We start from the raw sequence: 26,918 nt of genomic DNA on the forward strand, positions 1-26,918 counted from the left end.
ATAAACCTTCGGTAATAGCCAGCTAAACCCAGAAAACTCCTTACCTCTGTTACGGTGGTTGGTTGCTTCCAATTCATCACAGCCTCCACCTTAGTTGGATCTACGGCTATTCCCTTCTTACTTACCACGTGACCCAAAAACTTCACCTCACTCTTCCAAAACTCGCACTTAGACAGTTTTGCATAACGTTTTTAGAATCTGCAACACGGTCCTCAAGTGTTTCGCATGCTCTTCTTCAGTCTTGGAATAAATCAGTATGTCATCAATGAAGACAACAACGAATTTATCCAGAAACGGACGGAAAACTCTATTCATGTAATCCATGAATACCGCAGGAGCATTCGTCAACCCAAAAGACATTACAGTGTACTCGTAATGACCATAACGAGTCCTGAAAGCGGTCTTAGGGATATCCTCACCCCTCACCCTTATCTGGTGATAACCGGATCGCAAATCGATCTTGGAGAAAACTCCGGCTCCTTGTAACTGATCCATGAGATCATCAATTCTCGGCAATGGGTACTTATTCTTTATTGTAACCTTGTTCAGTTGCCTGTAATCCACACAGAGCCGCATACTCCCATCCTTCTTCTTCACCAGTAACACTGGAGCACCCCACGGAGAGACACTTGGTCGTATAAAATTCTTTCCCAACAGATCCTCTAACTGAGACTTTAGCTCGTTCATCTCTAACGGTGACATCCTATAAGGAGCACTTGAGATTGGTCCCGCCCCGGGTACCAACTCAATAGCAAACTCAACCTCTCGGTTAGGTGGAAACTCATCAATATCATCAGGAAACACTTCCGGAAACTCACACACAACCGGAATCTGTTCCAACCTTTGATCGTCACCCGAAACACCCGCGGCTAACAACATTATACCCTGACATTCGGTTCCGGAACAATTCACCATCATCGAATTCAAGTAATAATTATTTACCACGACCGGCCCTTCTGTATCTTCCGGCATAAAGTACACCGACTTTGTAGAACAATCAAGCAGAACATGGTTCTTAGATAACCAGTCCAATCCCAAGATAAGATCAAGACCAATCATCGGTAAGCAGATTAAATTATGAACAAAATCACGCTGCTTGAACCTAAAGGAAACTTTCGGGCATCCTAGCCTAGTTACCATGGCTTCATGGGTAGCATTGTACACTCTTAGATCATATCCTAAAGTTACAATCTTCAATCCTAACTCATGGGCTTTCTTAAATGCAATGAATGAATGTGATGCTCCCGAATCAAATAAAGCATTTAAGGTTTGACCAGCTATTTCACAGTTACCTCTAATGAGTGTCTCAGATCCCTCAGCTCTTACAGCTGAAGTGGTGAACACCCGACCAGTCTGTTGTGCTTCCCAGTACCTTGTTTCTGCCTCTCAGGACAATTTGCGGCCTTATGCCCCGCCTTTCCACAAGTGTAGCACAAACCCCATCCGGCCTTGCATGGTGCTCCCGGATGGTGACTCCCACATCTAGTACAAGCTTGATCATTCTGAGGCTGCTTCCCAAACTTCCTCCCTTGGGAGTTGTTGTTGTTGTTGGGCCTCCTAAAAGAGCTTCCTCTCTTGAAAGACGAACCTCTAGGTGCAAAGCTCTTCCCTCGGTTCTGTGGGAATGATCCCTTTTGACTCCCTTTCTCAGCAGTTGCCCTTTTCACACACTCCTCAGCAACCCTACACTTGTTTACCAGCTCGGAGAAGGTCCTAATCTCCATTGGTCCCACTGAACTGAAAATATCACTCCGGAGTCCTCCTTCATACTTAACACACTTTCATTCCTCACATTCCACCGGAGTACCTTGGCACATACGAGAGAACCTGAACAGCTCCTCAAACTTGTCAGTATACTCTGATATGGACATAGTACCCTGCTTCAGCTGTAACAATTCAAGTTCCTTAGCCGTCCTAGCAGAAGTCGGAAAGTACTTCTTATAGAACTCTTCTTGAAAAACATCCCAGGTGATATAGTCATCACCCTGCTGCAGAAGACGTCGGATACCTTGCCACCAATGCGACGCTTCACCGACAAGCATATAGGTAGCAAACTCGACACGCTGTCCTTCAGGCACCACTTGCGCTTGCAGCGCTCGCTCTATAGCCTGAAACCATGTATCAGCCTCGGTCGGGCTAGTAGTCCCCTTGAACTTAGGCGGATTAACCTTCAAAAAGTTTGCCAGCGTCATCGGGCCATGAACTCCACCTCCATCATTACCATGGTTGTTCATCTGTTGACCAAGAGCCTCAGCAGTGGCTTGCATAGCAGCAGCCATGTTCTCCAACGCAGTCATAAAGTTCACCGGGTCATTAGGGTTATTCTCCGGTGCACGAGTATTCGTACGACCTCTCACACTACCTCTACCGCGTCCACGAGGCGCCATCTGGTTCCTATACATACCAAACAATCGATATTAAGTTGATCAGTCTCAATATCGGAAGTCTAGTACTTCAAAGTCCCAAATGCATGCTCATGAACGTTTATGCCAATTATATCAAGCAGATATACTAATAGCACATAACACACACACAGAGAATGCACAGAAGCATAGTCAGTCCATCCCTCAGGCTCTACAGGAACGAACTGCTCTGATACCATAATGTAACACCCTACCATACACAGTCTTATGCTTAAGTCATAATTCAGAGATGGCAAAGTATTACGACCTCTAAAATAAAAATTTAGTACGTATAGTAGTATGAATAATTGATTATAACTAGGAGCCTTTGTAGAAAAAGGGGTAAACAAAAACCGCAACTCGAAGGCGTAACACTCCGATCGATAACGTAACGAACAAGGATAACCAACGCGTGATTATATGTATACAAAGGAGTGTCAAAAACAGGAATATCAAGACTCAAGATCCGGCTGTGAAGATAACCGGTCCGAGCATAACAATATATACATATGATAAAAATAAGAAAAACCCCAAGGAAACCCAAAGGGACACAAATACATAAAACCTACTCTCCAAAATTCTCCCATAAGAGGAGTCATCACAGTTTGTATTATTTAATGGAGATAAAAGTATCTAAGCGAAACATATAAACCAAAACATAGCCCCGAGAACAAAGGATCTTCGCAAATCTAGAAGTCTCCAGCATGCCTCAGCGAGAAACCTCACGTCCTGCATCTGAAAACCACAAAATCCGCATGGGTGAGAACCAGAGGTCCCCAGCATGGTAACAGCTTCCACATATATAATACATAATAATGGAGGAAAGCCAAAGGCAATCCTAGAGCTTCCTCCAGATAATATCAAAGCTTATAAACAAGCTAAACCATAAAGGGCATCTGACTAAAGATTCTTCAGTCTAACTAATACTTCCCTTTCCAATTCCTTCAAACCTCCCAACCACCAGCAGGATATAATGTAGCAAACACAGTTATATCAAACAAGAAATGTACAAATAGGAACAAGTAAGACATTTAGACAATTAGCAAGTTATATGCAGTCAAATAGGCAATCTCAAACAATTCATATAGTATGCATATGATGAATGCCTGTCCCTAGTGGCTGATGATATCATCTGTCGGTTATAGAGCCAACCCGACGAGTCCTGGTAGCTAACCATTGGACTGTCCCTCTGTCATGCATCCCCAACTCGAGTTATACTCGTCATAAACTTGATCATAATCATGATCTATATCCATCACCCTCACTGGTGAATATATACGGGGGCGAGCTCATCCGGGTCTTTCACAGTGCCCGGCCACACTTATGACATAGGGTCAAAAGAGCTTCGAGTCTCAACCTGGAGCACGTGGTGGCTAGCCACTGCTTCCTCCCAGGGAAACTCTCATCTCCAACAGTGGAAGTGCAACATTCACAATTATCAATAATTCAGCATAAACATGCATAAATTCTCATCCATGGATCAACATCCATATCAGCCATCCGGCTCTCGGTTAAATCCATAACCAGCCAATATTCATAGCATACACAGCTATTCCGGCTCACGGTTCAATCCAGAACCAGCCAATTCATAAACAATTACGGCCCTTCGGCCAATGGCATATCAAGCACTTCCACCACCATCCTCCACATCTCACATAATCATCAATGATCCTCATTGATTATTCATCTTCCCCTTGCTTCACTAGCAAGTTACCTCATTCACTAGCCCTTTTCTAATAGCTAGGCATATCATAATGATTTAAGATATAAGTGGTGAGATCGGAGGCTTAGAAGTATGAGATTTGGCTTTTAAAACTCAAAAATCAACTTTGGGATGAAAATAGGGCCACGTGTACGCGCACTCCACGCGCACGCGCGGATGGCCTCAAAGACTTCATCGACGCGCAAGCGTCAAGCACGCTAACGCGTGGATTAAAAATTTGCCAATCGACGCGCACGCGTCAACCATGCGTACGCGTGGGTGTTCTCGTGCCCCAGGCACAACACTAGCACAGTTCTGGCATAACTCTCTGGAAAATGGCTGGGCATTGGATGCAGCACCATCGGCGCGCCCGCGCACATCACGCGCACGCGTGGATGGCATTTTCGGGAAGTACGGCGCGCACGCGCCAAGTGCGCCCACGCGCAAGGGGTCATTCTGCTAAAAATTTTCTAAGTTAAAAGCTGCAGAATTCACCAATTTGAACCCCAATCTTCCAACGGACATAACTTCCTCATTTTAAATTGTTTTTCACCCGTTCTTCGAACGGCATGGACTTCCCAGTTCCAATTTCATTTCTAAACAGATTTGACACAAAACGGAGATCCGTAGTCCAAGTTATGTCCCGTCGAAGTATGCCCAAAAACCATGCTTTTCATAAAAACCACAAAGTGCCATTTTCAAACATGCCATTTTCAACTCTTTTCAAAACCAATCAAAACATGCCAATTTCATCCCTTTTCTTTGAAATCAATCAATATATATCAAATTCAACATCAAGCCTCCTCAACTCACACATCGAGACTTTACCACATTTTACAAAATCACTATCTCATCATTTTAACCCACTTCATCTAAGTGGCTCAAACTCAAACATATTGACATAACAAATACTCTTCCTCATGCCAATTTCCACAACACCAATCCCAATAAATCATTATTGCACACAATCAATATCATACTCACCATTAACATGGTCCAACCCACAATTCAACCATAACCAATCATCAAGCATATATCACAACATGCATATTTATCATACATCATACCACCAAGGCATCAATAATCATCATCACATATATGACCACATCATATATCTCAATCATTCAACAACATCAACCATTCAATGCCTATCTTAGGGCCTCTAGCCTAAGTATTTCCTACCACATTACATATTAGATACGGGAAACCGAAACCATACCTTAGCCGATTTTCCCAAGCTCACCCGGAGCACTTCCAAACCACTTATCCACAAGCTCTCAAGGCCTCAATACCTCCAAGAACATATTTTTCACCACCAAGCCCTTTCCAAGCTTTTCAAAATCACTAATCAAGCTCCAATATCCACACATACACAACCTAAGCCACAACCATCATACCCATACACAACATCTCAAAACCCAAACATCATAAAACAACAAAATACACTAGGATTGAGAATCTTACCACACCCAAGGTCCAAGGAGACAAGATTAACCTTCTCCTTCAAGAGAGTTGGGTCCTATAACATCAAAGAACCCAAAATCTCAACATTTCACCCATGAAACTCGAAAATAAGGGCTGGAATTTCGAACAGAAACTTGTGGCTTACCTCAAGATTGATTGTATGGGTTTTGTAGAGCTCTTCGCGGTGAACGCGTGGCCGCAAACGGAGCGGCAATCAGAGCTCTAGATCAAAAGTTATGGTGGTTTGAAGATCAACCAAGGGAGAGAACTTGAGAGAGTGTTCTTCCTCCCTTTCTCTCTAATTTCAGCTTGTGTGTGTAACAAATGAGGAGAGAGAGTGCTGAAAACTAGGGTTTTGGTTAAGTTATGTTGGGCCAAGGGCCCACTTTGGGTCCAATTGGCCCGGTTTGGCCCGTTCGGTCCAATCTTGGTCCGAATTCTATAAAATTGGTACCAAAATTCTCGTCTCAATCTCCTCTATCACATTTAGCCATAAAAATCACATTTTAGGCTTTCCAGAATAAATTCTCATTTATGGGTTAATTAGCCGTTAATTAACCGGGTTTTACAATGGATCCAAGTCACAACTAGTTGGCTATGCAGATGCCGGATACTTGTCTGATCCACATAAAGGGAGATCTCAAACAGGATATCTGTTTACATATGGTGGAACAGCTATATCATGGAGATCCACGAAACAGATGATTGCTGCAACATCCTCTAATCATGCCGAAATATTGGCGATTCATGAAGCTAGTCGCGAGTGCTTTTGGCTGAGGAGTCTGATTCAATATATTCTGTCATCATGTGGACTGATTAATCATAAGATAGCTCCAACTGTCTTGTTTGAAGATAATACAGCATGCATTGCTCAACTTAAGGGTGGATACATCAAAGGTGATAGAACAAAGCATATTTCTCCCAAATTTTTCTTCACTCATGATCTTCAAAATCAAGGGACAATTGATGTCCAACAGATCCGCTCAAGTGACAATCTGGCGGATTTATTTACAAAGTCACTCCCAAAATCCCCCTTTGAAAGATTGGTACATGAGATTAGGATGCGCCGATTTCGAGACATTAAATAATGTCAGCAAGAGGGGGAGACTGTACTCTTTTTCCCTTTGTCAGGTTTTTTTCCCATTGGGTTTTTCTTGACAAGGTTTTTAACAAGGCAGTTTCCATCACAAAGGATATTGTACTCTTTTTCCTTCACTAAGATTTTTCCCACAGGGTTTTCCTTTAGTAAGGTTTTAATGAGGCAATAATCCTAAATGGTCATCCAAGGAGGAGTGTTAAGATAAGTATGTGGATGACCACGTTGGTTTATCTTCTCCATATTGAAGGAACCTCTCTCCAAGACAATTAAAATAAATGAAGGTTGAAATCAAAACCTTTTCATGTGTATAAATAGTAGAAGCAACGTTTGAAATGATACAAGCAAATAATAAGAAATCTATTCTCTCCTTATGTTACAATCAAATACTCTTCTCCTTATATTTCTACTACAATTCTTTCTCTTCTTTTATTTTATAAGTATTTTAAATTCTATTTTCTATTACTCTTTACATATTATATTAATAGCAATATTAATCATCTTATTATATTGAGATAGTAACAATAAACAAATGCAATTCTCTCTCCCTTTATTTTTAATACTTCTTTTTATCTTTGTATATATATATACAATACAACATATAATATTATTATATATATATATATAAATATTATTGAGCTAATTATATTAATAATAGAGTCTTCTATTTATACATCTTTATTTTATATTTAATATATCTTTTATTTATTTTACAAAAAAAAAACATTTTCTTCAATTGAGAGAAATTTCATATCTAGTGTTGGAAAAAATAAGAAAACCAATCACTTCAAATGATTACATCCCAGTATAACTAAACAAATTTTGACCTCAACATATATTACTTTTATGATAGATGAAAAGAATTATACACTACTAGTCCGTGACAATTTGGAATTATGTGTAAATAACTCATTTAAGAATGAAACTTCGATATTTAAGATTTTTTTATTAAAACTAATTTATTCGATATAAAATCTGTTAAAGATTAATTTATAGTATCGCTCTTTATTTAAAAACAAAAAAAGACAATGACATTCTTAGAGGAATGTCTATTTTTCTAAATCGAAGTATGAAAGTTACGAAATAAAAAACAATGGTACTGAGGAATGTTAGAGGATCAGTGAATTTTATAATTTGTAATCATTAATTAATTATTATTAATATTTTTAATAATATAAAATTATATTTAATGATATAAAATTATTTATTTTTTTTAGATGATTAAATATTGAACAAATTTTAATAAATCTGTTAGTCTCTAGATTTTCTTTAAATTATAATTGTGTCAGCTACCTGTAATATTGTGAATAAATTAAAGTTTCATCAATTAAATTATGAATTTACACATCCTTCCATTGTTATTCCAAAAATCCTTGGCAGTTAGCACACGTCAGAGAGGAATATCTTGTGAAGCTCGTGACACATTTTTCAATTGCATATGCATCCAGCATCCCTCCCTCCCACGGTGGCACCTGTGACTGAAAGTGACAAATCACAAATGATCCTGGGACCATAGTTCACGGGTTGATTCTTTTCTAGTTTATTGTACTTGGAATATAACTCAACTGACTTCAATATAAAAAGGAAAAGAAATTAATTAATAAAAATTAATAAAAATTCCCAGAATATTGTTATGTTTTTAAGTTTCATCATCTCGTATTGTTTTTTCTTTATGATTTAATCGTAGTATCTTAGTTTAACATTCCTGTCAAAGGAAAGTAGCGATGTTAACGTCTATACTGTACTCCAGCGGTACAATAATAATTTTTTTTAGAATACGTCCATAATAATAATAATAATAATAATAATAATAATAATGATTGTTGTCATCGTAACTAATTTAAGTTCGTCAAATAGTTAATTTATTTGGCTTAAACAAAAATTAAGAGTTCAAATTTTGTCTTGTATATACTATGTAGTAATTTATTAGTTAATAATAAATCTTTAAATAAAATTTAAGTTTGTGACAGATTAATTTTTGGCTTGTCGAATTAAAAAAATTATCATTGTTATTATTAATATTACTATATAAAATTCAAGAAATAACTAGTGTCTAATTTATATTCCTAAACATACTCAATTAACAGAGCTACACATACAAATCATTTTTGTTTACAAATTTTACAAGTTGGGTCTAACACGTGCGTTACAGAAGAAGAAGAAGAAGAAGAAACGTGAATATAAATGACTTGTATGATTTGTATGGAAAAGCGTTATCTCTTTGCCTTCGATCTCCTTCTATTTTTTTTTATTTTCATGGTTTCTGAAATTAAGTTTTGAAATTGTTTTGAAAATGATGGAATTTCAGAAATACACCCGAACGATTACAAAAATACACCCAAACGATTATAGAAATACATCCAAAGGATTACAGAAATACACCCAAACAGTTACAGAAATAAACCAAACGATTATAGAAATACACCCAAAGGATTTAAGAAATACACCCAATATAGGGAGAGACAGTATATTTCTTCTTGAAATCAATACACCCAAAAAATTATAGAAATACACCCAAAGGATTACGAAATACACCCAAAAAATTTAAGAAATACACCCAAAATTCGTTGAAGTAAACCTTATGCATAATTCAGAACTCTTTCTCTTTTTCCTCCTCATCTTCTGCTGCTGCTTCTTCTTCAAAAACGATTTCAGAGCTTGATGTCAAAAAACAATGGAAACCGAGAATAACGAAGAAAGAAAACAAAGAGAAAAGCACGTAAATGAAGAAGAAGTACAGAAAGAGGAAGAAGAACGTGTAGCAAGAAGAAGAAGAAGAAGGAGAAAGAGAAGGCAAGAAACGTACCTTGAATAATGTTTCTTCGTTTTTTCTGGTGATTTTGATGAAGGAGAAAGAGAAAACGAAAAGAGGAGAAGAAATTTCAATAAAAAAAAGAAGGAGGAAGAGAAGAAAAAGAGACACAGAGAAAGAAGAAGAAGAAGAAGAAGAAGAAAAAGAGGCAAAAAAAAAACGTAAAACGACATATTTATAAATGACTTGTATGACTTGTATAGAAAATCACTTATATGTGAAGAATTACTCTTAACAAAAGTAGTTATTTATCTATTTTGTCTTATAATTTCTGTTTTTGAATAATAACTTTCTTTAGAAAAATATTTTTAGATATAAAATGCATGCATTTTGGGCCGGAAGAAAAAAAAACTATGAATATGATTCAGATAATCAGATATGAATGATTTATATCTTAAAATTGGACTTGGGCTTTTCTTTTCACCTGCAACTTCCGAACCTTGGTTGTTGCTTCTTTCAAACTCAAATCACTTGACCAAAAAAAAATAAAATCAGTTAGCCAATAAACTTTAGTTCAAGTGGTATATGTTTAGGGTATATGTTCCTCTTTCTTATTAAAAGGTCTTAAATTCGTGCCTCATTTAGTGTAAATTTGATAAAAAAAAAATATCATATGTGTGTAACTTAAAATTGATTTTTGTCCAATCAATTCACTAAAAAAAAAAAACTCAAATCAGCTATGTCTAGAAAAAAAAAAATCAGATGACTAGCAGGACACAACTCACACAAGCTGGTTTCGGTTTATAGAAAAAAGTATAAATATAATTTATAAAAATTAATATATATTTTTTAGTACATAAAAGTAAATTATTTTAAAATTTATTTATTTATTTCATGATATTAAATTTATAATGTATTAAGTAAATTTATTAAAACGATTATATTTTATATATTTTATTCAAAGAATATATTTTAAATACATATAATAAATATATTAAAATAATTTATTTATATTATTTTATAGCATATTTTTTTATGATATAAAATATAAAAATATAATTTACTGTCACAATAATACTTAACAAAATAAATTAATTAAAAAATTAGATAATTTTTACGTTTTATCGAATCTAAAATAAAAAATATAAAAACTAAGATAATCTTTTTATATAACAAATACTTATTAATATTTTTTAATTATTAATCATGATTATATATATATTTTTTTACTAAAGATATGAACTCGCAACCTCTTAATTAAGTATGAAAAAATTATACTATTTGAGTTATTATTTATTGGTTGATTATATATATTATTAAATATATAATATTATAATTAATTATATAATATTTTAATTTTTGGTTCTTCCTTATTTTTAGATCCGTTCCTAAACCACAGCAAATACCATTTCGGAAATACTAATCCAATAACCCTCTTTTAAAGAAGGCTATCATAATCCAAGAAAGAAGCTTACCTGGAAATTGCCATGTATGGGAAGACTCGGACCATGTTGGTGCCGCATTGATATAAGGTGGAAATTCAGGTGAAGTCGACTTCATCTGAATTTTCACCTTGATATAAATCTTTTACGCATCAATTTCGTTAGATAATTTATAAGACTAATCATCTTCAGTCAACTCTTAACATGCATCCCAAGACCCATAAAAAAAAATAAGAGGCTGTAAATCTTTCTTTTTTAGTAATTAAATATTTCATTCTATAAAAATTGAATTTTTTTTATTTGTTAGCAATTATTAATTAAAAATTTATTCTCGAATTGTACTTGTTTCTTTCTTAATAATTATATGTTTCATTTTGTAAATATTAGATATTATTTTGTTAGAATTTATGACTTAAAAATTGATTCTCAAGTTATTGTAGATGTTTTTTTCTTTGTGAAAAAAATATTCGCATTCTAAATTCCATTACATTTTTTTATTAAGAAACGAAAAAACATCCAAAATATATCAAAAAAATCTAACTTATATCGAATAAAACATCTAAATTACATAAAAAAAATATAAATCACATCAAAAAAATTCAAATTACATTAAATTCAATTTTAAGGGGTGGTGGATGTTTCTTTCTTTATAAAAAAAAATACCAAAAAGATCCAAATTATATCAAACAAGACATCCAAATTACATGAAAAAACATTCAAATCATATTAAATACATTTTCAAGAAACTGTGGATGTTTCTTTTTTTGTAATTGGATGTTTATTTCTTTATAAAAGAAACATCCGCATTCTAAACCCTAGTACATTTTCTACTAAAAGACGAAAAAACATCCGCAATATAAAAAAATTAAAATTATATAAAAAATCTAAATTACATCGAAAAAAAGAAGAACGATAATGGCGGAAGGTGAGACGCGATGGAGGACGGCAAGTGGCACGATGGAGGAGTGCAAAGCTACGTGATAGGGAGCGGGGAGGCACACATCAGCGGTGACAAATGTAAACAACATACAAAATAAGTGGAAGAAAGAAGATGAGAACGCATACAGTGAGTGATTTATGATTAAATATGTAAAAAGTACAAAACTTAATTTTTTGAATTTCAATATTAGATTTAGAGGGGAATTGGCTTACAGCAAGTTGTCCCCTATGATGTTATAAGCTAGCAGAGTTATATCAAACCAGAGTTAAAATAAGCAAGGCAGATTAGAGGAACTAGTATTGGAGTTTTCATTTAAAATCTAATATGTAAGAACATATGGGATTCTTTTCATTTCTACTATAATCATTGTCAATTTACAACATGCTAATTTATCTACACAAAAGAATAAAATTACAAGCAACCTCTGAAATGAAAAACCAAAAATACTCTATCCTTCGGATAGAAGACAATGAGACATGGCAACCAACAGAAGAGAAAAATATTCCGACGCAGCCTAAAGAATATGTGATGTAACTTTACAAAAGAAAAAGATCGAAGAAAAAAGGAACAAGAGTCACTTGTGTCATCTTGGTGGACCATCAGGGATGGGATACATTTCTATTTGTCTGTTGCCGCCGATGACTCTCTGATTCGCAAATTTCTCGGCTTCTCGTGAGATCTGAATATCACTGGGGTAGTAATATTGATAAATATATTTCACAGCAAAACGAGGAAGCAATGCTGCTATCAAAATTCCTAGTAAACATAACCAGAACAATCCAGTAGCTGCAGTATTAAATATGGCCCTGTAAAAATTTGAAAGGCAAACATCAGAGTTTATGCATGGAGAAACTATAGCAATGCAAAAGCTTCTTATGTTAGGGAATCATATGTAATTGGTCTATTTGTGTGCTATACAAATATATATAAGAACGAATAATCACGATCAAAAAATAATAAAAAAGATTAAGATTATTATCGATTTAGATCTTAATGAGATCAAGTACCACAAATTAAGATCAAGGATCGAAATCAAGATCAAGAATCACAAGACCCTCAATCGTGCTCATGGATTACGTATGATTCTAACTTTCTTGATTAACATGGATGATCCTAAGATTAAAGAATTTAAAGATTTCCAAGTTCCAACATCATGTGGTGAATGAAGATAGATAAACTAACTTCTATGTTGGGTTCTAAACTTCTAATTTCTAAACATCGTAGTAACTTATTCTAAGCCTATAAAACAAAAAAGCACTTTCTTGAAGGGTTTAGCATCACTCCGGAAATCCAATGAATTAAAAAGAAATGAAATATTATTTTCATGCTTGGGACAGGCAACTCCAAAATGCTTGAATATTAGGATAAATCACATTGACTTCCCTAAGATCAAAGCTATGCTATACACGGCACTCCCTTTAAAAATTTTAAATACACAAACTAACCACAATTGAACTTTAACTGATATTACAGTTAATTCTCTTATATTTCGTAAAACACAACATTGAACTCACAAGGTCAAGGATAAATATGAATATCAAGAAAAGAAATGCTGAGTATAGTATCAGAAAACCTCAAGGAAGGCCAGCAAGTTACCCTAAATATTAGGTTCATCAATAAATCCTGGTCATTAAGATCTGTACATTTATTATTGTTTTCCTAGTTTAATTTTCCTCCGTAATCTCGCTTAAGATTGGATGCTCAAGAAACAATAAACAAACACAAGCATACTCATTTAACCACAGAGATATACAGATACATGTTTATAGGTATAAAAAGATAGAGAATGGGGAAAGATAGCACATACCAGTATCCGGAAAATGTCGGTATGGCATCGATAATCATGACACAAATGACAGTTGCAACAATAGAGCCCCAAATGACTGCATGAATAACCCAATTCCACCTGATGATGTCCATAGCCAAGTGCAAATTTACCAAAATAACCACTGAAAGTGTCCAAAGGTCTCCTATGCTTGATATATCTACAGTGCTTCCCCAGTAGGCAAAGAGGGGAACAAAGAAAACAACAATGCTTTGCCAAAAAGTATCAGCCATTGTCACCCAAAACAATTTTTTATTGTAAGCCTCTCGTCTTTGCCCGGCTCCATAAAGCTGAGGATACTTTAGGAGAATCCTTTTGCTAAGATCCTTGTCAAGAATACCAACTACAATAGTCGGAAACGCCGTGTAGATTATTGAATACAACATGCTGCTCCACTCATTTATAGCAGTTGTCACAGTGTAGGCAGTGAAAAGCACATACCTGAAAAACAATTTGGAGGAATAAAACATTAACAAAATCATTTTTATCTAAATAACCAGGTAGGTTCAGTTAACAAGAGCTAAGAAACCGAGTAAGGCAATGTTTGTGGCATATCTAGATTTACAATAGCATAACAAAAATATCTATATATTTACGCATGCTGAATTGTAGCTTACCAAAACAGGACGAGAACAATGATAGCATTTCTGTAAAAATTGTATATTATCATATAACCAAGTCGTTGATAATTCCAATGCCCATGTATGAATAAAAGAGGAACCAAAAACCGAAACTGTCCCATTGCAAAATCTGAAGCCATCACAGCTTGCCGACCCTCCTGTCCACTGATGCCAACTCCAACATCAGCCATTTGGATCATCGAGACATCATTAGCACCTGAAACACATGCATAATAATTACTTATTTTAAAATAAAACATCAATCAGGCAAAGCAAAAAAATTATATCCTTATTTTTTGTTGTAGTATTTAGTTTAATTTTTTTAAGGAAACAAGTGTAAGATTTCATACCATCTCCGATGGCTAGAGTCATGTCAGCCGTCCTTTTCTTAACAAGGGCAACAATTCCAGCCTTTTGCAACGGAGCCACTCGACAACACAGAACAACAGAACATCTACTTGCAAGTTCAAAGAGCTGGAATCTCAACAGAAATAGACAATGTCAGGAGTTGAGCATGGAATAAAACATTGCAAAGGAAGTTCAATATTTAGTACCATTTACCTCTTCTTCAAGTTCACTGTCAAGAATATACACAAGGCTTGTACCATCAATAATCAAGGCTATTGGTGTTGCAATAGCATCAGAAAATCCTTCAAAATTGTTGGGAACTGCAGATGCAGCCAATGGTTGTCTAGACTTAACAAGAGCATTCTGTAAATGTCTTCTACATGACTCTCTATTGTTGCTATTGATTATAATTTGAGTCGTGCTGTTTGTCAACAGCTTCGAGGAGTAGCCAATTGATATGGCAGTTTCCTGTTTGTCCCCGGTTAATACCCATACTTTAATACCCGCAGTCCTTAGAGACTCGATAGATTCCGGTACTCCTTTCTGTAGTTTATCTTCAATAGCAGTTGCACCCAATATGCACAGATTATTTTCTACATTGCTAGCAACCTTGCGAAGTAAGGCAGCCCTTCCAAGCAAAGCAGTACTTGCTGCTTCAAAGGCAAAGTGCCATTGATCGAATTCTGACACACTCAGGTCCCGCATTCCGATAACAAGTGTCCTCAAACCCAGGGAGGAGTAAGAGTGAAGATGGGTTTCAGTTGCTCGTAGTATTTCAGCGTTCAGTGATTTATCTATCACACTAAGCATGGATGTATCTGCTCCTTTTACAAAAAGTTTCACAGAATTGTCTGTGTACCCCAAGATAACTGACATTCGCTTTCGATCACTGTCAAATTCATGCAAACCCAAGACATTGAACCTGCACAGCCCATATGGGACTATTTTCATTAAAAAAGTGGAAAACCATGACTAGTGGTTCATGAGACTTCATTAAGAGGAATCAGGACTTCTTGTTATTTAGATTTCAGGTAACAAACAAGACAAATAAACACATTGTACTCTATGTATATAATATAGAGCCTGGAAAGAAGGAAGATAAAGTGCACATGTAGATGACTTAACTTTGTTTCCAAATTTATATGGCTCAACCTAGAAAAAAAAAATCTCATTTTTGTGGCATTGACCATCAGTAAATCAATGCCATTGCATCTTATCACAACTGTGCCTAAGTCATTTTAACAGTGTAATGATAGAGACGCAAGGCCCTTAGATATTAATAGATATGAAGAAAAGGAAGAGTGGGTTGACCAAAGAAGCAAATCAGGAAAAGAGACAAACTAAGGTGTAGTAATGACGGTTCAATCTTGTAAGGGCTTCCATTGTTGGGTAGAACAGAATTGAGACTAGAAGACGCCGAAGTGATTCATTATGCCAAGGACATTCTTTCCTTTCTTGTATTTCCTATTTTCCTTAATACTTGTTTTCCATAACCGAAACAAACACTTAGTTGGCTGGGAATTCACATTGAAATCAGCATCTCAGACATTCCATTTCTTAGCTCAGATGTAACAACTATTGAACTACGTATTGACCCAATCTTTAATTTTACTTACTGTTCTTGTTGGGGATTCTACAGATCTTTGCCTCGCATGACTAAACCCCAGATGGTGAGATGACTAAACCCCAGATGGTGAGATTCTGCCATGTTCCCACAGCAAGCACTGCCACAACTCTCTCCCTAGTGCATTCATTCCTAATCTTGTCTAATCCGCCTACTCAACTGATGGAACATCTTTGCACCACTTAGATTGCTCTCTCATGTTTCTATGCCTGGCATTTAGTGATACTTTCTTATCTCATTTAAAAGAGTCAGCAATTTCATCTGCACAGCTTCCATCCTATTAGTAACTTATCCTTTTGTCCTGCAATCTCCAACTTTCAACTGTAAGCTTAAATCAGTGCGTCTGTTTCTGAATTATACTTTAGTGTGTCTAGTGCTGAATTATACTCCATATATTCAACTTACTTCCACCTAAATGGAAGACTTGTATGGCATAGCTCTAAGTTCCCATTCATTTTCTTTCTTGATTTGCTAACTGCTATCTCTATATTCAATAAACACATTCAAGGCCAACCAATATATATAAATAAAAGATAAAGAAACTCATGATCTAAGTTCCACAGGAAATTCCAAACAAAAAATGTGCTGACAACCTTCCTATCTGCTCAGTCAACATTAAGTCAAAACTAGTAACACCATAAAGTTCAGAGTATAGAAAAGATGAAAAGCAGAAGTTTTAGGAAAAGAAGGTCAGTTTACCTTTGCCTTTTTCCATGAATATCAATGACAATGTGACCTGAGGTTCGTTCTATGAGCATGAAGCCATAGGCAGCAGCAGCATATGCTAATGCTTGTTCATCCGGAGATTCCCCTTGGTAATCTATCAGCTTAACTGTAGGATCGGATGTATCAACAACGAGAGGTACAATTGTATTGCAGGCTGCCAGTGCTAAGAAAAAATCATATATTTGTTTTCCCTCAACATTTCTAAAACTATTTTTTGATAATTGCAAAAGCTTTTGATTGACCTTCACCTTCATCTTTGGCTTCAAGACCTTTCCATCCACTAAGATCAAATAATGACACAAAAATAGAACATTTTAATTATAAACAAGATCGCTCAGTATAGGTGATGTTAAAAGTGAATTAGCACAAAATTAAAATATTGGAAAAACTGAGTTGCACCTTGAGCAGAGCATTCAGCTTGATGCCCATGCTCCAAACTTGCTTCTGTGGAACTGTAATCGACACCCCAGATGCTCGCGCATTGAAACTCCATCTTGTTCTCGGTAAGTGTACCGGTTTTGTCAGAGAAGACATATTTAATTTGGCCTAGGTCTTCATTAATGTTCAGAGCCCTGCACTGAAATCTTGAATTTGTTGCTGCATCATACATTCTGGAGTCCCGGATCATGAAATATGCCTGACCAACACGGACGAGCTCCATGGATATGTACAAGGATATAGGGATCATCACCTGGAACACTATAACTGACTTAAGGAAAGTAAAAAGGATTTCCAATCCCCATCCGTAATATTGATAGCTTTCCATTTCACCTTCCGAAAAATCTAGTTTCCTGTAATAAGGCATCAAATCCAGCTCATTCTTGTGGCTCTTTAACCAAATAGCAGCACAAACCGAGGTGACTGAACACAATGCTACAAGAAAGACAGAAAGCATAATGATCTCCAAGTTCATGTGAGTCTCAAGCTGGCTCCTCTTCGACGGAGCACCTGAGTTGTTGAGCATCGCTTTGGTCTCGTGACCACAATACACGACAACACCAACAGCCCAATTAGTATTCTTGAGTTCACAGCCTCTAAGGACAATATTGGAGGACCCAAGCGACAACCTCTTTCCATCAACTTCCATGTTACCCTGAAATCCATATATGTTCCTATTTGGCTTCTCACACTTAATCAACCCAATAAACCTCTCCTTCTCTGGCACCTTCGCTTGAGTCTCTTGTTTCGCATACCGAGTCTTCAAATTAGACTCTCCATCAAGGTTAGTAGTCTGCACATAAGCAACCCCAGTAGGATCACTAGTTGAAAGCAACACAATATCACATGGAATGGTTTCATTCGCAGCAATCTTAACGATCTCACCAACTTTTACATCCTTCCACTTCTTCCCTTGAAACTGGCCGTCAACCATAACGGACGCAATTCGGTTATTCTCAACTTTGTCTGATTTGTGCCTCCTCCAGTCCTCAAAAGCATCCTTAACAGCAGTAACAAACAAAACAAATGCAAGTGGTAAAATGGAAACACCTCTACCGAAAACAGCAAGCTGAGGCAGCTGATTAAGGATTGCAATTATGAGAAAGTAAATGTAAGCAACTCTATGAAACTGTTCAAACAAGTTCCTTGGAAGAAATGTGATAATTGAGTACTTGCTAGTACGAATCGAATTCCCAGAAAATTCAAACCTCTCGTTTGTCCTCTCTGGATCATCAACATACACCAATCTTGCATCCTCGTCACTGATTTCCTTCTGAGACATGCTTAAAGCTCCAGAATCAGCACCCTTTGACCCATAGCTAACAGGCTTGGATCCTGAGTGGCCAAAAGTCGAGTTCCTTGATGAATTGTTCATGGAAGAGCTGAAATTGGGAAAATTCTCAACTTGGTCCATCGTAATTCATAAGTGAAGCAAGACTTGTTTGTCTTTGAATTCAATTAAAGAGGTAAATCTTGGGGTTTGGAGTGTTCTGGAAGACATCGGAGAAGATGTTGATAAAGCTGAGAACTCATGATGCGAAAACTAAAGAGACAAAACATATGAGACACTCTCTTGATTCCAACGTGGTGCCAGACAAATTAGGCTTCTACGGCAACGCAAGTACACAACATAGGGAGTTTAAGAAGAAATAAATTATAATAATCAAGATTTAAAAAGAAAAGGGAAAATCCAGAAGCTCAAATTACTAAAAAAGATAGTGTGCAGTTAGAAACTTAGAATTGAGTTTTGAGACCAAAGTGGTGGTGAGTTTCAACATTGAAGCACGTTGAGATGGTAGAGAAAGTAGTGTATTGTTATAGCTATAGTGGTGGTTGCAGAAGCGTGTATATGAGAGAGAGGTGGCGAAATTGCACAAGGTCAAAGACAATATAGGAGCGAGAGAGAGAGAGAGGCGACGACGACGGCGACGAGGACGGCAAATCGGCAATTGTCGCTTGTAAGAAAGGAAGAACAAGTCAGTGTCAGTGTCAGTGATGGTTGGACGAAGCGCGTGCAACATTACATTGTTAATCATGGGTTGGCTAAACTTTTTTTCTTTTGGGTTTAGTTTTTTTTTTCTTTTGGGTCAAAAAATGTCGATATGAATTAATTTTTGGAGTTATGTCTAGAGATGAGTTGGAGAGTGATGTATTTTGGTATAGTGGTTTCAGCTTTCTCGCTAACGACGAGATTATTAAAAAACATGAACTCAAAATTAAGAAATCTTGCATATAGACAGATGATTTATTAAAAAATTATAAAAAAGTTTCTCGCTAATGGCGAGATGAATTTTGATTTTTTTTAAATAAAAAATATCTCGTTAATTGAAAAATTTTTTAAAAAAAAAATATTTTTTTAAAAGATGACTTGTAATAATACGATGTTTGTCAGTAATTTATAAGCTCTTTAGTAGACTGATTTAATAGTTTTAGTATCTCATTTTATACAAAATTATAATAATTTAGTATTATTTGTAACAAAAGTCGATTACTTTGTAACAAAAATTTATAAAAATATTTTTTTTCTTATATAAGAGGATAACCTAGGATATTCTTTCTCTCTTTTTGAAATTGTGTTTTCCATTCTTCTACCGTTTTACTTTCTTTTTTTTTTACTTCAATGTCTCAACATTTTTAATTTAAAGTGGTGTATATTTTTTTTTACAAATAATGAAAGGCAACGTGAGTTTATTAATGTATTTTAATAGTAAGATTATACCATACACAATTGAAAGTATAAAATTTATCTGAAAGAGTCCAACTTCTTTTATTATATTTTGTATGATATTATTTATAGAGTTATAAATGGACTATGTCAATACATATACGGTGATATTTTAAAAAGAGTTAGAAGTGTTTTATACTATCTCAACACTCACACTATCCTATCTTGGTATACATAATGAAAAAAGCTGAAATTTATGAAAAATGCGAAAAGAAAAAAGATCATTTATACAAAATTTAAGAATGAGCAGGGATAACTTCACCCAACATGCATAAAAAATGCATGACGTAGCCCCATGCTTCTCGCTATTGTCTGGAATTCTTTTGCAGGAATGGCAAAGCTCGGTACAGACCTAGGATACGTGGCTTTTTTCAGACTTCTCGCACTCACTGAACTGCCAGCATTAATTTTTCGCCTATAGCAAGAAGTTTTGGCTTATCGTGGTGGCACACATTGGTTCAACACCTGCTCGACCCACTGAGTTACATATCAGTGGGTCGAGCAGGTGTTGAACCAATGGTAGGGGTGTACATGGTTCAGTTTTTCTATAAACTGAACTGAAACTGCACTAAACCATTTTAAATGGTTTAAAAACTGAATCAAACTGCTTTGTCACATATGAAACTGGTTCTAAACCAGTTTATAATACAGTGCACCAGTTTAAACCAGTTCATAAAAATAAAACTGGTTTTAATTAAAGAAACCAGTTTAAACTGGTTTATAGGTTAAAACTAGTTTTCACACTCTCCCTCTTTCTTTCCCCCTCTCTCTCCCCTCTCTCTCCCCACTCTCTCTCTCTCCCCCTCACTCTCTCTCTCCCTCCCTCCCCTTCTCTCTCCCTCTCTCTATCTCTCTCTATTCCTCTCTCTCTCTCTCTCCTTTTTCTCTTTTGCTCTCTCTCTCTCTCTCTTCTTCCCTCACTCTCTCCTTCTCCCCTCTCTCTCCTTTCTCTCTTTTTTCTCTCTCTTCTCCTCTCCATCTCTCTCCTTTCTCTCTTTCTTTCTCTATCTTCTTCTCTCCCTTTCTCCCCCTCCTTTCTCTCTCTTCCTCCTCTCTATTTTCCTTTTCCCTCTCTCTCCCTTCTCCTCTTTCTCCCCTCCCCTCTCTTTGTCTTCCTCTCTCTCCCCCTCTCTCTTTCTCTTTCCCTTTTCTCCCTCTCTATCCCTTTCTCTTATTCTCTCTCTCTCCCCTATCCCTCTTCCTCTCTCTCTCTCCTTTCCTCTCCCCCTCTCTCTCTTCCCCCTCTCTCTATTCCCACACTCTCTCTCTCTTTCTCTCCCTCTCTTTCCGTCCTCTCTCCTTCTCTTCCTCCTCTCTTTCTCTCTCTCTCTCTCTCTCTCTCTCTCTCTCTTTCTCTCTTCCTCTCTTTCTCTTCTTTGCTCCCTCTCTCTCTCTCTCCCTCCTCTCTCTTCCTCTTCTCTCTCGCTCCCCTTCTTTCTCCCCCTCCCTCTCTTTGTCTTCCTTACTCTCTCTCCACCTTTTCCTTTTCTCTCTCTTCCCCTCTCTCTCCCTATCTCCATATCTCTTTTACTCCTCTCTCTCTCCCCTGCCCCTCTTTCTTCCCCTCCCCTTTCTTTCGCTCTCCTTTTCTCCCTCTCTATCCCTTTCTCTCATTTTTCTCTCTCCCCTATCCCTCTCTCCCATTTTTCTTTCTCTCTCTTTCTCTCTCTCCTTCTCTCTGTCTCTCTCAATTTTTCTCCCTCTCTCTTCCTCCTTCTCTCTTTCCTTGTGCTCTTTTCCCCTCTCTTCTCTCTCTTCCTCTCTCTCCTCCTCCTCCTCTCTCTCCTCCTTCTCTCTCTTATTTTGGAGAAAAGAGAAAGAGAAAGAGAAGAGGGATATAGAGTGAGAAAAGGATGAGAGAGAAAGAAAAAAAGAGAAAGGAAGGAGAGAAAGAAAATAAGGAGAGAGAGGAAGGAGAAAAAAAAGAGAGAAAAGGACAGAGAAAGAAGGGAATGAGAGAGAGAGAGAAAAGGAGAGAGAAATAAGGGAAGGAGAGAGAGAAGAACAGGAAAGAGAAAGAAAAAAGAGAAAAATGAGAGAGAGAAAGATGATGAGAGAGGGGAGGTGGAGAGAGGGCAGAGAGCAGAAAAACAAAAGGGGAAAGAGGGAAAAGAGGAAGAGAGAGAGAGAAGGGGAAGGGAGGGAGAGAGAGAGAGAAGGGAGATGGGAGGGGGAGAGAGAGGGAGAGGGGAGAAAAGGAAAGAGAGAGAGCGATAGAAAAAAGAGAGAGAGATGAGAGGGAGAAAGAGGAGAAGGAGAGAGAGAGAGAGAGAGAGGAAGAGAGAGGAAGAAAGAGGGGAGGAGGAGAGATAGAGAGAGGAGGGAGAGAAAAAAAGGGAGAGAGAGAGAGAGGAAGAGAGAGAAGAAGGAAGGGGGAGGGAGAGGGGGAGAGAGAGAAAGAGATAGGAGGGGGAGAGAGAGGGGGAATGGAGGGAGAGGGAGAAAGAGGAGGGGAAAAGAGAGAGAGAAGAAAGAGGGGAGGGGAGAGAGAGAGGAGGGAGAGACGAGAGAGAGAGAGGAAGAGAGAGGGGAAGGAAGGGAGAGGGAGAGGGGAAAAGAGAGAGAGAGAGAGAGAGAGAGAGAGAGAGAAGGGAGAGAAAGGAAAAAGAGAGAGTGGGAGAGAGAGAAGGATAGGAAGAGAGAGAAAAAGAGGGAGACAAATAGGAGGGGGAGAGAGAGAGAGAGAGAGAGAGAGAGAGAGAGAGAGAAGGGAGAGAGGAGGGGAGAAATAGGAGAAGAAGAGAGAGAGGAAGAAAAAGGGGAGGGAGAGAGAGAGGAGGGAGAGGAGAGAGAAAAAGGGGAGACAGAGAGAGGGGAGGAGAGAGAAAAAGGAAGGGGAAGGAGAGGTAGAGGGGAGAGAGAGAGAGAGAGAGGAAAAAGAGGGAGAGGGAGAAAGAGAAAGGGGGTGAGAGAGAGAGAGAGAGAGAGAGAGAAAGAGAGAGGAGTGGGAGAAAGAGAGGAGGGAGATGAGAGAGAGAGAGGAAGAGAGAGGGGAAAGAAGGGAGAGGGAGAGAGAGAGAGAGAGAGAGAGAGAGAGAGAGAGAAAGAGAGAGAGAGAGAGAGAGAAAGGGGAGAGAGAGAAAGAAAGAGTATGTAAAATTAATTTTGGAGTTTAAATAAAACCAGTTTTAATTTGGTTTAAAACTAAACTGAACCATAAAAACTGGTTTTTAATAAACTGGTTTTTCATAAAAATTGTAGTTTCAGTTCAGTTTTTTATTTAAAAAAACTGGTTTATTTAAAACAGTTTCAGTTCAGTTTCAATTCAGTTCAGTGAAACCAGTTTTTTTGCACACCCCTACATATCACCACAACAAAAGTAATATAGAAAATAATGTGTTTCTGTTCTTTTTTTTCTTTTATTTGAGAAAGAGAAAAAAATAAGAAAAATAAAATAAAAAGAGAAGAAAAAATACTATTGACAAGATACTTTCAATTTTTTTTAGTAGTTCAATAGAAAGTCCATTAAACTTAAATTGATCTAAGCCATAAGCAGGCCTACGTCAGGATAACCTCCTTTCTTTGAAATACTTTAGTAGTGCTCTTTGATTGTAATAAAAATGAAAAATCAGAGCACAGGGAATCATCTTCTTATTCTTTCTGTCAAGAAAAAAGATGGTAGATTAACTGATCGAAATATCAGTTAGTGAAAAAGCCCAATGCAAAAAAAATGCATGTTGAGTCAAATTAAATCAAATTTTTAATTTCTTTTATGAATATTTCTGTAAATAGAATTAGTTATAATATTTTTTAAATTTAATTTTAAGAATTTTATAATTAATTTTTTTATTTTAGGTTAATATATTTTTATTTTAATTATTTCTATTTTTATAATTTCTCTATAAAAAAATGATTTCCTACACATTTGATATAACATAATATTTGAATACTTTAAGTTGGTACTAGAGTAAGATCTCTGCATCGTATTTTTGATTTATAGTTATGGTTGACAATTTATATTTTCTCAGTCATTAATCATGAACAAAAAGAGTTCACCACTCCCACTTCATCAGATTTAAAATCTGAGTAACGGATATTAATTAGTGGTGACTCCCATTCGGTTCAGATCACTACTTTTTAACTGAATAGGTGGTCAAATTATTTTAGGTGATCTCAATCAGTTCAAATATACATACATTCATAGAAAAGAGAAAATTAGATATCTCACCAGTGAAAGAAGCCGGTCTAATGTTGCTGACCCAAAATATAATATGTAAGATACTAAAAATTATATGGTGATGACATGACTAGTAAACTCAATGGAGGAGGCTATCAATAGTAACTATATATATTATATCACTGTCAAGGACTTGTGGAATAGCATTAAAGAGATATATTCTGGTATTGAAAATAAATCCTAATTTGTGAACTCGCTCTAAAATTTAGAGAAATTCAACAAAAATGTGACAATATCACTAAATATTTTTTACACATTGAAGCAGGTGGTAAGACCTTGACTATTTCAATAACTACAAGTGAAATTCAGCTATTGATACTAAACACCACCAACAAACAGTGAAAAAAAGGAGAATATTTCAATTGTTTGTAGGCCTCAACATGTAACTGGATGAGGTTCGTGACAAGATTATTGGAAGAACAATTCTATCCTCAATTGGAAAGTATTTGCTGAAATTAGAAGAGAAAAAATCTGTAGAGCTGTAATGATGAAAAAGACAGGCAAGACTGAATAGACTTTTTAAGAGCCTAATGAACTTTTAGTGACACCTGCTATACTTAAAAATTCATCAAATCAGAAACATCCCTCCAATATTTGGTGTGACTACTGTAATAAATCTCCTTATACCTGAAAAATCTGTTGGAAGATTTATAAAAAGCTAGCACATCTTAAAAACAACAAATCTAGTCCCAAAATACGCTTTATCCTAACTGCTCATGAACTTGAAAAACTATCATTCAGTAAGGAATATGTTGAGCAACTCATAGGGTTGTTAAATTATAATCGTGTCTAATAATTTTAGTAGTTCTTTGACTCAAATAAGTAATTTTAGTATTCTTATTTTTCTTAATTACACCTCAAATTTGAATGCACCATAGATTGTCGATTCAAATACATTTGACCATATGACCAGCTTCTTCTCTTTGTTTAAATCTTATTTTCTTTGTTTTGAAAATGAGAAATTAGAGTTGTTAATAGTAATTTTTTATCTATTGCTAGAAAACATACAATTAAATTGTCCAAAAATACCGATATAAAAATGTCCTACATGTACCAAAACTTTCTTATAATCTTCTCTTTATTAGTAAAAGTTGTAAAGATTTTAATTGTAATGTGACATTCCTTGACATTGATGGTATTTTTTAAGACTGAACCTCAAAAAAGATTATTGGCAATGCTAAAATGATAGATGACTCTATTATTTTGAGAATATTTCGAAGGATAAAAGTAGTTCAAGAATTTAATAATTCTTTAGCACAATAGACTAGGACATCCTAGTTTTTCATATATCAAATAATTATTTTCAAATTTATATAAGAATATTAATTCTTCCTTACTTATATGAGAAAGTTGTAGAGTTTTTTTTATTATTCTCAACTTTATTATGCATCTAAAAATTTTCACTTCATTCATAGTGATATATTGATTCCATTGAAAATAACAATTCAATTTAAAAAAATAAATCATTTGTAATTTTTATCACATGATTATGTTAGATCTATCTCATGCACAAAAAAGCTAAGATTCCTAAAATTTTTCAGTATTTCTTAATAATTGTAGTAACACAATTTGATACAAATTTCAATATTAAAAATTGATAATAGTATTGAATACTTTAATAAAAATCTTGGTGAATTTTTTTGAGAGAAAGGCATATTCAACATCAATTCACATGCTCCAATACATCCCAACAAAATGGCAATGCTAAAAAGAAGAATAAATATCTTCTTGAAGTAGCATGTGCCATTATGTTTGAGGATAATATTCCAAAATATTTATGAGAAGATGTTATTCTAACAGCAACCTAATTCATTATTAATTGAATGTTTGTGCGTGTCTTAAATCACTGCACAGTATTGGATACGTTAAAAAAAATTTCATCATGTAAGTTGCATTCTGACTTACCTTTAAGAGTTTTTTGTTGTATTGCGTTTTTGAATACACCTTCATATCAGTCTAAACTTGATCCAAAGGCAGAAAAAAATATTTTTATTGGTTACTCTCCAAGTCAAAAGGGATATAAATTTTTCAATCCATACATAAAGATATTTTATGTAAGCATGAATGTTATTTTTCAGAACATAAAACTTTCTTTTTAGAAAATTTCTCTTCATGGAGAGAGTCTAATTGAATAAAAATTTTGTAAACTTTTACTCATTTTTATCTTACATATTGAGGATATAACTTTTACTAATCAAACAAATTCTAAAAGAGTTACAAAAAAGATGTAAAAAAATTCTGAAATTGTGTTAGAATTAGTTGGAACTCAAACAAAAAAAGAAATATCACAATCAGAAAAAGAACTTCAATGTTATGTTTGAAAATATTCCAAAAAGATTAGAGATCAGACTAGCTCCTTATTTGTACCAATCCAATTTGAAAATATGAAAGACGGCCTAATTGTAATAACTTAAAAACTTTCATATAATTTTAAAATTGCTATTTCTAATAATAACCTACCAATAGCCCTTAAAAAAGAAACCATAACTTGTACCAAAAGGGTATTGTCTCGCGTTGTTGCAGCCGCGCCTTGCCTCCATCGTCATTGGAACTTCGACCGCCGTTGTTCGCCATTCCAAACTGTTGTTGCTGCCGCTATCATGGTCGCCACCATTGCGGAGAAAATGAGGAGAGAAA

At 35.8% G+C, this 26,918-nt stretch overlaps 1 protein-coding gene across 2 annotated transcripts; it reads right to left on the minus strand.

The window, feature by feature from the left end:
- Positions 1 to 12,109: 12,109 nt before the first annotated feature.
- LOC112707554 (phospholipid-transporting ATPase 1) lies at positions 12,110 to 19,597 on the minus strand. 2 transcript variants are annotated; one of them, XM_025759324.3, is made up of 8 exons: positions 18,588 to 19,483; positions 17,341 to 18,379; positions 16,915 to 17,221; positions 14,805 to 15,513; positions 14,594 to 14,717; positions 14,241 to 14,460; positions 13,606 to 14,064; positions 12,110 to 12,604 (listed from the first exon to the last, which is right to left on the minus strand). In XM_025759324.3, exons 2-8 carry the CDS (start codon positions 18,311 to 18,313, stop codon positions 12,382 to 12,384), a joined length of 3,015 nt encoding a protein of 1,004 aa, XP_025615109.1. In that variant the 5' UTR covers positions 18,314 to 18,379; positions 18,588 to 19,483; the 3' UTR covers positions 12,110 to 12,381. The 2 variants fall into 2 exon arrangements, with proteins under 2 accessions (XP_025615109.1, XP_025615108.1); XM_025759323.3 differs by having other exon boundaries at positions 17,341 to 19,597.
- Positions 19,598 to 26,918: the final 7,321 nt, after the last annotated feature.

This window comes from Arachis hypogaea, chromosome 8 (genome assembly GCF_003086295.3).
Source record: "Arachis hypogaea cultivar Tifrunner chromosome 8, arahy.Tifrunner.gnm2.J5K5, whole genome shotgun sequence".
NCBI classification, from domain to species: Eukaryota; Viridiplantae; Streptophyta; class Magnoliopsida; order Fabales; family Fabaceae; genus Arachis; species Arachis hypogaea.